This window comes from Fomitopsis serialis (assembly GCF_022376445.1).
Source record: "Fomitopsis serialis strain Sig1Antser10 chromosome Unknown B0H18scaffold_338, whole genome shotgun sequence".
Taxonomy (NCBI): Eukaryota; Fungi; Basidiomycota; class Agaricomycetes; order Polyporales; family Fomitopsidaceae; genus Fomitopsis; species Fomitopsis serialis.
Genome location: NW_025955298.1, coordinates 17,515 through 31,768, shown reverse-complemented (window position 1 = coordinate 31,768; position 14,254 = coordinate 17,515). Strand labels below are relative to the sequence as shown.

At 55.7% G+C, this 14,254-nt stretch overlaps 3 protein-coding genes across 3 annotated transcripts; 1 reads left to right on the top strand and 2 right to left on the bottom strand.

The window, feature by feature from the left end:
• Positions 1-7,119: 7,119 nt before the first annotated feature.
• On the bottom strand, positions 7,120-7,764 carry B0H18DRAFT_1062804 (uncharacterized protein). The gene has a single exon (XM_048031137.1). It carries the CDS (start codon positions 7,685-7,687, stop codon positions 7,454-7,456), a length of 234 nt encoding a protein of 77 aa, XP_047884941.1. The 5' UTR covers positions 7,688-7,764; the 3' UTR covers positions 7,120-7,453.
• Positions 7,765-7,884: 120 nt separating this feature from the next.
• B0H18DRAFT_363572 (uncharacterized protein) lies at positions 7,885-9,334 on the top strand. Its single transcript, XM_048037770.1, has 2 exons — positions 7,885-8,274; positions 8,331-9,334. Exons 1-2 carry the CDS (start codon positions 8,225-8,227, stop codon positions 9,034-9,036), a joined length of 756 nt encoding a protein of 251 aa, XP_047884940.1. The 5' UTR covers positions 7,885-8,224; the 3' UTR covers positions 9,037-9,334.
• A 565-nt stretch (positions 9,335-9,899) lies between these two features.
• Positions 9,900-11,417, bottom strand: B0H18DRAFT_962257 (uncharacterized protein; the record flags this gene model as incomplete). Its single annotated transcript, XM_048043097.1, has 10 exons — positions 9,900-10,033; positions 10,264-10,359; positions 10,380-10,444; positions 10,676-10,692; positions 10,751-10,851; positions 10,987-11,014; positions 11,110-11,142; positions 11,203-11,254; positions 11,309-11,330; positions 11,390-11,417. 10 exons carry the CDS (start codon positions 11,415-11,417, stop codon positions 9,900-9,902), a joined length of 576 nt encoding a protein of 191 aa, XP_047884939.1.
• Positions 11,418-14,254: the final 2,837 nt, after the last annotated feature.

The following is a 14,254-nucleotide window of genomic DNA, read 5'->3' as shown; positions in this document are numbered from 1 at the left end:
CCAACAGCGGATGATTGAAGGTGCCATGAATAGCGTCGTAACCAAGAGTCCCTGGAACGGATTTTGTCGATCATGCCGCCGAGCACAGCCTCTGGGCCACCGAAAATCAGAGATGCTTGCCACAGAGGCTGTGAATCATATACACGATCGTGGATGACCGCCCCTACGGCCAACACTGGATCCGGTGGGCAGCGTGGCACAAAATTGGTCGACGTATGCACATGCGATCTCATCCGTGTCATACCATGTCCAGTCTCGGAGCAGCACGTAGAAGTGCCGATGATGCATCCAAGAATACAATTGACGTGGCAATAGATGGGATCAAAAATACTGGCAGTGAGTTACAAGGGCTCGTTCTATGCATAAAGACAGAGTGGACATTGACTGGACACATTCCCCGTTCCCGTTCCCAGGTTACATCAAACAGTGCTGAAACGTCTCGCCTCCATATCATTGACTACGGTGGTATGGCTCGCCGTGTCTTTGTCACGCCCTGAGAAAATCAGTCAGCCATTGCTGACACTGTTGTCTGATACAGGATATGAGATGCATGGAAGAGGCCACATACCACCTCAGCGCAGATGTCGTCAGCGATTCGCGCATAGGCAATGATGTCCCCTGTACTGCATGTATTCTCGATGCAAGACGAGACACTCTCCGCAAATATGGGTTCGTTGCACAGGCAGTTCGCATCTGGATTAGCGGAGTCGCACGCGCCATAATCCGCGACGTCCCAGCATGCTGACGCGCATGCTGTGCCGCAACGTTCGCAAAATGATGTGGTCAGTTCCCGCACAGGAGGGGTTAGGCTGCGTTTTTCTCACCGGGTCTTTGCTGAAGGTGAACACCGCAACTACGGCCACCCCAGACAGTTGCAAACAAAGCGAAGGTGAACAGGGCAGCGATTGGTACATGCATAGCGCGAAGAATCAGAACAGTCAGACTTCAAGATGAACCGGGGCGCAACTGCAAGTACGTAGACTGGTCGAGCTCTTTTATCTATCTTGCTCCAATCCATTTGGCTGACGTTACGTTCATGCATACAGGTCGCGCCAGCTAGCAATCATGGATAAGCAATGTCGCACTGTTCGACGTGCATGGCTGTTGAATGGCAGACGTCGGACGGACACTCCACATCTTTCGATACCTAGCACCTTCTATCTACTCATCAAATCGCATACAGCATGTTACTGAATATCAAGGGCAGCCTGGCGCTGATATGTCGTCTTAGGATGTCTATACTCCCTTCGTAACACTGAATCCTCCAAGCCCGAACTTCTAGCTTGCGAGCCTGAACTTCTGGGCCAGTCGCACGAACCTGGCTATCTCTTGACGGTCTTGTGTTGAGAACCACCGCGACTGTCATGTCTCCCTTGTGCTACGTTGACTGTCGTCGGCGACTCATACGCAAACGTTCAACATGCGTCCCACGTCGCCGCTGTGCCTGCGTCTCTGTCTCGGACGAGGTTCACAATGACTGCGATGTTGCGCTCGTGCATATCAACCCTGTGAAGCTTGAAGATGACTGGCTACGAAATTTGTTACATAGTCTCTGGTATGTAGTTCATATCGGTGTCGTGTCGATAGATCAGCGCTGACGCCACAAAGGGGCATCCGAGTCGCAGCTATGGGCCGCATTTGTGTGGCCCATTCGATGCTCATTCGGCTCGGGAGGTGTGCTAACGCTAACTGCATACGCACATACAATAGGCACTCCCGTCTGTCAGAAGGACCCGACACGGGGTTATACCGAAACCAGCGCCGCTGTATCAGACAGGACGTCCAGCAGCGATGATGAACCGTACTAAATCAATGCGCATGATTTGCCTTTCTTGCGTTGACCTTTCACTCGAGTCGGAGTCATGGTACCTCGATTTCTCTCAAGCACCGACCGTGACCGTGTTGAATTGCAATTTTCGTGTCGCCGCATTTACATCATCACCGGTGAGCAAGAGGATTCGAGCTCAAGCCTGAGAGAAGCATTGGACTTTGTTCTGACCTTCCCTTGCGATTGACGACTCGCGCTCGGGTGCGGCTTTGTGCCCGTCTGCCCGGCACCAGTCCATCAAATCGTGCATACAAGCCGCGGGCAAATCTCAAACGAAGCCATGCGTTTACAAAGACAGCGACAGCATTGCACGGATGATGACTGGCTTCAAAGATTCATTGGTCAGAGTGGAGGACCAGGGGGCAGCCTGTGGAAGACTCGAAGCTTTGAACGTCGGACGTCAGACCGGAAACCTGACTTGCAGGCCCCGGCCCTCGCGATCTCGGACCAGAGTGGCATTGCAAAGCCTCTACGCACGAGGCCAAACCTCTACGACATCAACATACGAAGTCAGATCGGACACTATGTCCTGGCGCTCTCCGACTCGGAGTCTACAGCGAAGTGCTAAGCTCGCGCAACCAAGCGGCGTGTGAGCTGTACGTCCTGCCAACGCAAGCACATCATAGTGAGTGAGAAGCTACCACACAGTTCTCGAAGCACTTACCACAGTCGCGCAGATCTCGTCCGCGAGCTGCTGGTACTCCGTGACGTCGCTCGCAGAGCAGGTGTTCTCGACGCAAGTGGACACGCTCTCGACGAAGGCGGGCTCGTTGCAAAGGCAGTTAGCATCGGAGTCGGAGTTGCAGCTGCCGTAGTCGGCGGCATCCCAACAGGATTGGGGACAGGCTAGTAGCGAGACATGCATGAGCACGAATGGTATGCAGTAATGTCGCGCAGCGAAATGCTTACTGGCGATGAGTGTGCGCATCTGGTGGCACGTGCCTGCGTAGGTACTGGTGGCCAGTGCCGCCGCCAACAAAGCAAGGGCGGTTACAATGCGCATTATGATATGTTCAAGTCGGTATTGCTGGGGGCCAATGCAAGGATCTCGAGGATCCAGAGGACTGCGATGCCGACAAGGTAGCCTGCACACTTTATATCGTTCAACGATGTTCAGAACGGAACTGCCGACCGACACGAGTGATCTTCTACGCATTGGAGACGATCACATTCTTTCGCAGGATATCTGCCCTCGAGAGTGCGAGACACTGAAAGAGTATGTGAACCTCCAATGCTGAAGCGCTGACCAGCAAAGAGATGGATAGCTCAGACAGTAAGTTATCAGGCCAGGAACAGATCCCGTACGCTCGATCCGCTTCATAATTAGCCGGTCCGGGCGCCCGTGGCCAAGGAGGTGAGGATACCTCGAAACGTGGTATATTGAATAGAGATGTCAACGCACACGTTTGAACCAAGTCTCTGGCGGGAGGAGAGTGCGCACCAGAAACTGGGTCGCCCTATCGGTAGCATGCAACGAGGGTACAAGGGCGCCACGAAGGTCACGTCAAATAGAGGTCAACCGTTGGACACTGGCATGTGTGGGTGCACTTGCGGCGCGACCAGCCTCGCCCTCGCCGAGCATATCTACTTGCTCGTTGTATCCCGCGGTCGATGTTCGGATCGAACGCATGCCTGTCAACGTCCGGCCTGAAAGACGTGGTACCTCGCTGCTCAGTAATGCTGTGCAGATTTCCAGATTTATATTGCCCATGCGGCGTACCTCGAACTTCCATTCTCCGAGTATGTTTGCCACTTGCGGTGGCACAAACCTGCCGCTGTAGTGGCGGCTGTCTGACAGATTATCACCGCGAGCTGTGTCTGCATATTCAAACATTCACAGTTGTATGAAGTGTACCAGTCTACTCAGACGACCGACACCACGATCTTCCCTCCAAGTCATGATATGCTGACAAGGAATGCTGAACGTTGAACGTCAACTTGCCTTGATGACATCCGAGTCTGCGGCTTTGGATGGGGACGCTAGTTGTGGGTCATGAGTTCTTTGGGGTGCCGTTGCGACACTGCGGGGTTGCCGGCTTTTCTCGGGTTCAAGTCAAAGTCCAAGAGCACTACCATGAGTAGATCGGAAGAGAACTCCTCCTCCTCTCTGTTATTTGGCAGGCAAGCTAGCGCTAAATATTGACGATCAGTGTCACCACTTGCCTTTCTTGGATAAACTGTGCTGCATGCCCGGCCGCGCGCTACTTATTAGGACTTCCACGACACTCATCTTCGACACTCATCCTGGTCGCCATGCGTCGTCAACTGCTGCCCATCGAATGTATCGCACTGATCCTCGAAGAACTGCGGGGTGACTGCGGAACATTGCTGAATTGCGCATTGACGCACAGCACATGGTACCCTCACGCCAAACGGGTCTTGTACAAGACGATCCACATTGGAACTAGCAAGGCATATTCTACCTTCCTACACATGATCTCAGACGTCCACCTGCGGGATCTCCTCGGGCGCATGGAAGAGCTGAGATTCAGCGGATTCGCAAACGACCCCGCAGCTGACAAATTTAGAACTCTCAGCCGAGTGCTGGTAGCACTTGCTGACTTGCCCCTCCCTAGGCTCCGTCACCTCGCCTTTCGCAGTGCTACGCCACCCTCGACGATCCCGATCCACGTTTTCCCCGACTCGTTTTTCAAGACATTCTCGTCGGTACGGTGCTTGGTCCTGGAGGCCCCGAATTTGCGATTTGTAGGGCTGCATAGATTGAGGCATCTCGTTAGCGCATTACCGCAGCTTGAAGACTTCCGCATATTGGCCGTACGGCTCCTCATCTTAAATCCTGTGAACCCTGTCCCAAGCATTGCGACGGCGCATCCGCAGCCGAGACTGCAGCAGCTGCACCTAGACTTCTACCGTGGATGGGCATCGCGGAATAGACCAGACCCCGAAACTACATTGCTTTACTGGCTGGCACTCACGCCGACTGTGCAAGAACGAGCCCTGCGTGTTCTGCGCCTTGGAACAGTGACCTCCTTACTTAATGAGCCGGAAATCTACTACGACGCATTAGCCCATATACTGGAATGTCTGGGTCCGTCGCTCACCGACCTTCAGGTGTCTATTGACCCTAAGGGTGCGTCGCCGAGTCTAGTAGCACACAGAGATGCTCATGCCTTCTCATTGCAGGGACCAGCGTGCTGTCGCACAACCCCAACCTTGAGTCGCTCACCTTGAGGTTCGATCCGGGCATGGACGTCCCACCACTTCCTGCGCTAGCAAACACCGGGTCCCCTCTCATGACAGCACTTGCCACTCTCAATGCACCGCGTCTTCGCAAGTTTCGATTGGACCTATGCGTCGTCGCGACGCCCGCCTTTGAGGGCCTCGACCCGCAGCGACAGAACGACGACATGATTCGACACATGGAGATGGACTGGAAACCTCTCGACGAGTTGGCTGCACGAAAGCAGTGGGAGGCGACAATCAATGTGGAATACTTGCTCTGCGGCAACTGGAAGCCCAAGCCAGAGAAGGTCCACGTTGAACGGTACCACCTTCAGGTTGAAGAAGAGCTGAAGAAGCTGGCGTGGCATGCCCGTGGCACGCTGAGACTCGGATACACGATAGTGGCAAAGTAGAGCCCCACTTCTGTCTCTATTTATACGAGGTCGGCGTAGAGTTTGGTGGAACAGCGAGATGGCGAATAATTGATGTGAGTCCCTACGTTGCCCCGACTGCGCTTTCCGTCTGACAAAGCTGTTCGCACATCTGGCAGGAGGTTTGTGCGCATTGTGCTACTTCCCGCCACCGAGTCTCCGGTCCCCGTCTCGTACTGGTCGTCATCGTCGTTGTCCGCACAGGCTCCCTCCAAGACCTCCACGAAAAAGGTGTGTTGTCAAACACCGACATGTGCATTTCATCTAACTAGGTTTACGAACGCCTTCGCAGACCGGCAAAACGCGCTCGGCCCTCCAGGATGTCGTGACACGCGAGTACACAATCCACCTCCACAAGCGCGTTCACGACCGCTCCTTCAAGAAGCGTGCTCCCTACGCCGTCAAGTCCGTCGTCGACTCCGCCCAGAAGGCGATGGGCACCACCGACGTCTGCATTGACCCCGCCTTAACCAGCAGCTCTGGGAGCACGGTATCAAGTCGCCACCGCACTGGATGCGCATCGGCTTGAGTGTGCGTACGACTTGTATCAGTAAGGCATCGGGTGTACTGACAGATATATGAATTTGCAGGCAACTTGAAGTGGAATGACGAGGAGAACACGAAGGAGACTACACCTACGCGACCCTCGTACCGGTTGTCCTTCAAGGTGCGTCGCGGTGTCAATAACTATTCCGCCTCCCATCTAACTATGCTTCACTGCCAGGGTCTTGAGACAGTGGTTGTTGACGCCGAGTAAGCGCTGCATTCTATCATCAGGAAAAAACCTTCCCCTGAATGCGGAAGAATAGAAGCAAATTCGTAGGAATAGAAGATAAACAGCATTAATCTTCCTAATCCAATAACAGACCATATTCCGTGGTCCCCATGGGTCCGTGTACGAATACTCAGTAATACTCGAGTAATTACAATGTTCTCGTGAATTTCTGTGGCATGTTCACGCAATAAGTCGTGGCTTCTATGCCGTTCTCAGGACATTTGATGAAAATTCACTCTAATGTTTGTTCACGCAAAGTGATTAGAACAAAAATTTAATGCATTGTCGTGCATGTCATATACTACTACGAGTCCGATATGAGAATCTGTGATGCATTATGAGAGGTCCAAGGCCACGAGCAGATGAGATAGGTACTAGGGAGGGAGATAGATGACGAGCACAGGCAGTAAAATATGACTAGAGTAACAGTGTCAGTGGGTCGACGGGTCACTAAGCGGGTCCGCAGGCAAGTCGGCGGATGGACAAGTGACCAATCGCGTGGGTGATCGCACGAATGGGGAGGTGGCCAGCCGGCCGAGCAGACGAGAGCATGGGCGGGAGGGGGCGTGCAAGACAGACTGTGGGCAAGACGGAGTCGAGTGTGTGTCCACAAGCATGGGCGCGTAGGTTGCAGGTGACAGGGGCAATAGTCTCCATGTGAATGTATGTTAGCTGGCTGTCATAGACGGCGAGAAGGTACGCACACAGGTCAATGTTTGTCATGAGGCAGCAGGCAGGTGCGCGGTCAAGAAGCCGAGAGCAAGCAGCTGTGGATTCTGGAAGCGAGCGCGGAGGATGCGCATGCGCGCACACACAAGAATGTTTGAACACGCGGACACAACGGAGCGGGCGTGTGGACGCAAGAGAGATAATGGGTGGACACGAAAGTGCAAGCAGGCAGGCGCGAAAAGACAGTGGGCGGGCACGAACAGACAGTGGGCGGGCACGAAAAGACAGTGGGCGCTGGGCGGGCGCGAGAAAGCAAATGCGCAGGCACGAGAGGGCAAGTCGGCGGGTGCGAGACGGCGGGCAGGAGGGATGACAAGATAACGGGCGAACGAAATGGCGGGCACGGTCAACAGCAGATAGGACACGGTTCAGCGGGGCATGGCAAACGCGAGGGCGGACAAGCAAGGTGGCAGACGAGGGGGACATTGAGGTGGCGAGTCAGATGGCAAATGAGCGGACGGCGGGCGCTGGCGAGCGAGCTAGCATATGAATAAGCTGACGGAAGGTTCATAAGGGAGCGGGCAGGCAAGAGCAGGCGAGATACCAATGGCAAGTGAACGTTTGAACCAGCAAGAGGGCGGCAAGCGCGGGCGAGGCAAGGATGCGAGTCAGCAAGATCTGATGCCTGGGCGAGCAAGAGCTGCTGAGTGGGCGAGCAGGAGATGAACCAAACGCGGTCAGATGTGTGATAGTGAACGAGTGAGCATGCGAGACAAACCACACGAGCGACACGGGGGACATAGACAATGCAGAGATAGGATATGGCTGGCAAGGAAAGTGTGCCAGGAGGACGACGACGCGATGCAAACGCGGCGGCGACGTAGCAAGTGAAGCCAGCGGAGTGACGTGGCAGAACTCGATCGAGATTCAGTTTAGGGCAAGCAGTAACTGAACTCTGGCGCACGATGCCGTCGTGTCTTTTGCGTCTCGCTGCTTACCGCTCATCTACTCGTAGCGTTAACTCAACCATGTCTGGCTTCTTTTTGTTTTGCGGGGTTCGTCGTCTGCTACACCATCATCTTTCCACGCGTCATGACCCACTCCCACTGCAAACTCTCCAGCTCGACCCAGACATTGAACGCCGGGCGGCGTCAGCTACGACAATCGCGTGTGGCGGCGGGATACGCTGAATGAGCGGTCAGCTAGGCTATTCGGAGCCTTGGGCGCATGGTAAGAAGAGAGGGTGAGTACGGGGGCAGGCGAGTGAACGGATGCGTGAGGATGGATGACGCGTGAGAGCGAAAGAGCGAGCGTACGAGTGAACAGGTGGACAGGCAGATGAGTAACGTGAGAGAGGACAGGCAGACAACGAGTCAAACATTCAGCAGGTGAGTGAATGGCTATGCCGTGAATTTTCGCTGACGACGGTGTTCATGTCCACCAGCATTACCCTCGGCACCAGCACTTGCTTGCCTGCCCACCCGTCCACGTTCTGTCTTGCTCACTGGCACGCTCTGTCTTTCCCGCGCTGTCGACCTCTTGCTCATCTGCTCAGCTACTTGCCCGCTCTCCAGCTTACCCGCTTGTCCGTGTGCCTAATAACGCACCCACCCGTGCGCCTGCTCGTCTGCCCACTCACTCGCGCTCGCCCGTGCTCCCTTGCCTATTCTCCGGCCCAGCCATGTGCCTGCATGCCCGCCCATGCTCCCTTCCTCCCACGTGCCTGCTCGCTTGTCCGCCCACTGGTCCGCCCGCTTGTCCGCCCGCTTGTCCACCCGCTTGCCCACCTACCAGCCCACCCGCTTGCCCACCTACCAGCCCACCCGCTTGCCCACCTACCAGCCCACCTGCTCGCCTGCCCACCCACCGCTGCTCCCTTGGCCCTACTTGCTCCTGGGTCCAGCCCACTGCACCAAATTTGTTCTTCTTTTCGTCACGCGAAGCTGATCGCATTGAGCGAGCGAGCGCGGTGTTCGCTTCCCCGTCCGCCGTGCAGACTCGCCCAGACTCGTCGACCGATCCGTGCCCGCCTCCTACGCAAGCTTCTCGAGGACGCAACCGTCGCCGGCGGTGCGAGGACGTGCGAGGTGAGTGTTGTCGTGACGCTCTCTAGGCCTGACATGGTCTCTTTCGGTGAGTTGGATGCGTGAGGCAGCGGGCCTTGGGCACGGCGGGAGCTGCGGGCTTCGATTCAGGACGACCGCGGGCGCGGGTGCGGCAACGCCTCGGATTGCGATGAGGGCGGAGGAGCGGCAGCGGGCAGCGACGCTCCGTGCAGTGGACAGGCCGCGGAGATACGTCCTCGTGAACCGGTGCGTGCATCGACATGGTGCCCTCCCGTGAATGGTGCTTTCGATACGGCTGACGCAGGCACTGATTCAGTATGCACAGTGATGCGAAGCAGACCCAATGTATAGTATTGCTCAGCGAATACATATTGTTAGGTCGTGATCACTCATTTGCGTCCGATTAGCATTCCTGTCAAGTACTTGGTATCTCATTTTGCCATGATAATGCTGAGATGCTTATAGTTGGGCTCTGAATGCTGGCGAATGAATGCATAATCATCGGTTCATGCTGGAGTGACGTGCACGGAAATAAGCATTCGACGTATTATTGCGACTGACATCAGAATGATTCGACATTACTGAGCTTCTACGTTTTATTCAGAATTCCTGACCATATAGCATAATTCGGAGGGAGCTTTTTTCCTGATGATTCTCGGTGACCAGGAGAGAGGGGAGGGGGAGACTGTGTCAGTCGATTCCGGCCATTCAGGCCGTACACGCCACCATGCATTTCACGCACTACGCTGCACTCCATATTGCCCTATGCTATGTCAAGCATCAAATTCGCGTCGTCTCGTCTCGTCCATTAGTTCCATAGCAGCAAGTCACGCAATCTATATGGAATACTGAGGGGTATGTGCATTGAGGTGCCGAGAGCCCAGACAGACGGAGACACGTTAACAAACAGAACGACGACTACAAGACAGGGACAACGCGGACGTACATTAAGGATACGGCAGGTTCATGCTTCTGTCGGCGTGCCGAATCGCGACCGCTTCCGGGCCCATCGACTTGCTGGGCATAGGGTCCACGTCACGCCCGTCCAGATCGCCCGCGCCGTCCCAGCCCCAGCACCACACTAGCGGAAGAGCAATCAGCGTGAGCACCGGTTAGTGGCGCTGATATGCGCACCGTCACTTATCAGGGCCAGGGACAAAGTCGAGCAGGACACCCTCCTCGTCAGTGGAGAGCCGGTTCACAGGTGTGTGGAAGTAAGCGAATCCGCGCGCGGATGAGGCGTCTGGAAGTCCGTGACAAGGACGCCGAGGATGCACAACCGCAGACCGCAGTATGCATCGAATGACGCACTCCGGCTCGATGAAGAAGCACGGACGCGAGTCCAGTACTCGGCGTCGGGCCACGACGTGGTGGATTGGCCGGGCATTACATGAACGCCGTGTAATCCTGTCGTCGCGAGCGCGTACCGGCCTCAACAATCCAGCGCGCGATCACAGCCGTCCAACTGACGCGGGGTTTGCCCGTTATGGTTCTTCGATGCAAGCAGAAAGGGGACAACCACAGGGCACCCTTGAGACGGTGCCCGACGTGTGTGAGTCCATGTGCTGCATGCTGGACGCTCTCCCCGTCTCCGGGGCGGATTCGCGAGACCGGAGTATCCCCTACCTATACTCAGGCTACAAACACAACATATCTGTTAGCCCACGGCATCAAGATATGACACCCTCATACATACCCGAGTTCAACTATACAGCATCCTCACTTGTCGGCGCGGGCAGTCTGTAGGTGACGAACACACTGTCAGCACCAATAAAAGTGATCTAAGGGTGCCACTTACCAGCAAACACACGCCGACAGTCGCAAACGCGACAGACGAGTAGGGCCCAAGACAGCAAATGGGTCCTTCTATGACTCGCCTGTTGCGAACTTGACGTTCGCCTGGACGTGGGCTTGAACGTACACAAACACGAAACAGGCTCGTTGAAACAGGTTCAGGTTCGTGAGGACCTGTGAATCGTCTCGTACGCAGTGCTATTATACCATCACGGTCGGAACGGAGACCGCTAAACTTACGAGACCAGTCGCCGCCATCGGTAACGGCCTGGAGACGGTAACGACAAAGTGATATCGAGTATCATTCAACTGTGACCACAGCAATTAGTAAGGCACATCAATGAGCGTGAATCCGACACGCACCGGTTCGGTTTTGTAAGCAGCGGGCACAATCCACTGGATGAACGAGAGATACATCAGTTGAGTGCGAAAATGCGAAGTCGGCCCATGACTTACCTCCACTGGGCCGCCAATGCAAGCGACACTGGCTGTTACGGCGTGGCCTCTCCTTGCAGAAACCGTCAAGAGACACGGACACTTGAACGGGGCTAACGAAACTTACGGACGGTATAATAGTATAGTCACTGCGCATGCAAACACATCAGCAACTTAAGTGTACGTGCGGCAAATCAATTCGACTCACTGATTGAGAAACAGCGAAGACTAGACATGCAAAGGCAACATGTCACAGTCGGGGAATAGCGAGCGAGGGAAGGGTGGTTGTCGAGCGATAGAAAGCGACGAAGGGGATGATGGCGGTACAAGGCCAACAAGGCCAGCTTATATAGCTCGTGCGTTTGCAGAGCTGGTCCGTGCGTCCTCAAGCGCGCTCCGTTCGCATCGTACCATTCCGTACCCAGCGCTGTCTCATGTCACCGTGCCGCGTCGTGCCCTGGCCTCGCTTGTCAGCTTCCGAGCTACAGTACCTGAACTGCACCTGCCACGAATTACCGAGTTTCCAACCGTCGGGAGGCAACACGCGCATTCTGATTGATGCATCACGTACGGGCGCTCTTGGAGACGCCGCTCGGCTGGTGCCCGCGAGAAACGTATTCACCGCGGGGATAGCTCTTGTACCACTAGTAGCCCTTCTCGCACATGCGACGCAGGCCCTTTCGCTGCGTTACGGTGCGAGTTTGGATATTTTAGTGTACCTGAACATCTAAAAAACATCAGCATAAGATATAATGATTGGACTCACGTACTGCGTCGGAGCAATAAGTACGGCCAGCCCGAGAGCAGCAAGGAGAGACGATCGCACAGAGACACGGAATAGGCGCCCGTCTGCAGCGGTTGAGAGCCTCGTGTTTGGAGATCGGCCAGACGATCTCCAGCCACTCTGAGCCTCCGTACGTCCTTCGTCTCTCGACTTGTCTTCGTCGTCCAACCTCAATCGTGAGCTCCTTCGATCCGTCCCGCCGTTTCTGTTTGCGCAGGTTGATCCGCACTGCAGAGACGAGTTCGTCGATACCCACAATGTCTGGGTACAGTTCTGGGCGCGCGCCTTTGCTTGGGATCACTGACCGCCAGTGACCCCCGGGCCAAGTCCCGCTTTCCCTTGCCTTCACGTCGCCTCCTCACCCCGCAATCACCACGCGCAACGTTGGAAATATGTATTTAATGTCTTGTGCAAATCCCTCAAGGTCGTGCGCGGAACGAGTTCGGGCGCGGGAGCGATGTTCTGCTCGGGGCGCTCGCTACTACTTCAGAGTACCCAGGACTGCCTCCTCGTGCGCCAGCTGGACACCGGTGGCCCTCGAATATCTACGCGAGATGGGTGCGTACTGACCGCTAGCTCTGAGGCCGTGCGGGACGTGGAATGCGAAGACACCGCACTGAGACACTAGGCTCGGCGTCACGGTGTGCATAACCTGTTGATCTGGCCTCAGCCGGGTAACGAGCTCGTCCGTATGTAAGTACCATCATACGTTCTCGTTACAAAGAACGTTCTCATCGGTTCCCCCACTGCCAGTCAGCCCGGACGTGCCTTGCCGCCGTTCCCCGTTCTCGTTACCTCTGCGACAGCCGACGCGTTCTTCCACTGTAAGCGGCGACCCGCTGCACGATGCGCGGCCCGCTCTCTGGACGCCATTGATCGGGCTGTCACTCTACTGCTACCGGCTATCTGTACAGGTCTGTGTGGAATGACTTGTCGGCTGTCTGCTCTGACGTGCGCAAGCCAGAACGGTCCAAACCGTGTGCCATAAACTGGCCCAGCACACCCTCCTCGCCTGTCTACCCTGGCCGCTATTCGCGCTCCACGGATGGTAGTCTCAACCGGTACATGTATTTTCACCGTTGACTTCACATGTCACCCTGCAAGTGCAAGTCTATCAATCAAGTAGCCCCCCCAGATGGGGCGCTTGGACGGTCTCGTGCTACAGGATGCGCCGCCATCGGAGACGAAGGCGTGCAACACGAGAGCAGCTCGTGTGAGCGGGCTGTGATAAGCGGGCTGAATAACAAACAATGTACGTACGTCGTGTCTCCATATTGGGCGACGTCACGCACGACGCAACGAGCTGTCAGGGCCGGACAATACCTGGATTAGAATCAGTGCGGGACAGTGCACGAGGTACGTACTGCGCAGTGCGGCGACAATTTCTAGTGTCATCTGCCGACGATAGTGGCGATACCGCCGTACGGCTGGGGGTGTTAGCATGCGCGGTACCCCCCTACGTACCGTGCGCTGACCATGGCGACCGCGGACCGTGCAAAAATGACGCTGAAGACAGTGGAGGTCAGCCGCGCGCAGGACGAAAAGGTAGGGTATGGAAGTATGGGAATCATGCTCACTTTTGACCGTGTGCGGCATCGGTGTCCATGACAGAACAGGGACACGAACGGGGCCTGCGTCTCGAGACGTGACCGGAAGACAAGGTGGGTTAGCTGGACTACGAGTAGATGCAGGTGGGCATTCTGTGCATGGCTGGGCGTGATGCATACGTTGACGGCAGCATCGAGAGGGCCGCGAGGGGGATGCACAACGTATCTGAGAACGTCGACTCAGTCGAGCGGACGAGGCACCAGAATGGATGGATTAGTTGACCGACGGTGGGCGCATGGCAGCGGGATGGCTGAATTCGTCAAGACGGAACGAGACGGTAAGTGCTTCTGATCACGCGATACTCAGTCTGACCCCGCGTCCTCGCAGATCTGATGTGCAATACACGTTACGAAACAGATAAGTCAATGCGCGACCCGATATGTCCATGGCCGACAGAGAAGTGTACGGCATCATATCCCGCAGCTCTGGCGAGTCCGAACGGCACTGGGCGCCAGAGCGACGTTTCGCTTGACAGCGCCCGTCGCCAAGTCCCAACGAGGACTTTCCCGGTGGTCCTTCGAGCACGTAGAGCATGGGTCTCCCAACGCTCTCTGGCCTGAATACAGTGGCTCCGGGAATGATATACGGGGTGAACGACTCACCAGTGGATACTTACACGGCTATAGCACAGGCCGCCCAGACCGAGTACCACCTGCCGGCTGCGTGTGCAGTGAAAGACCG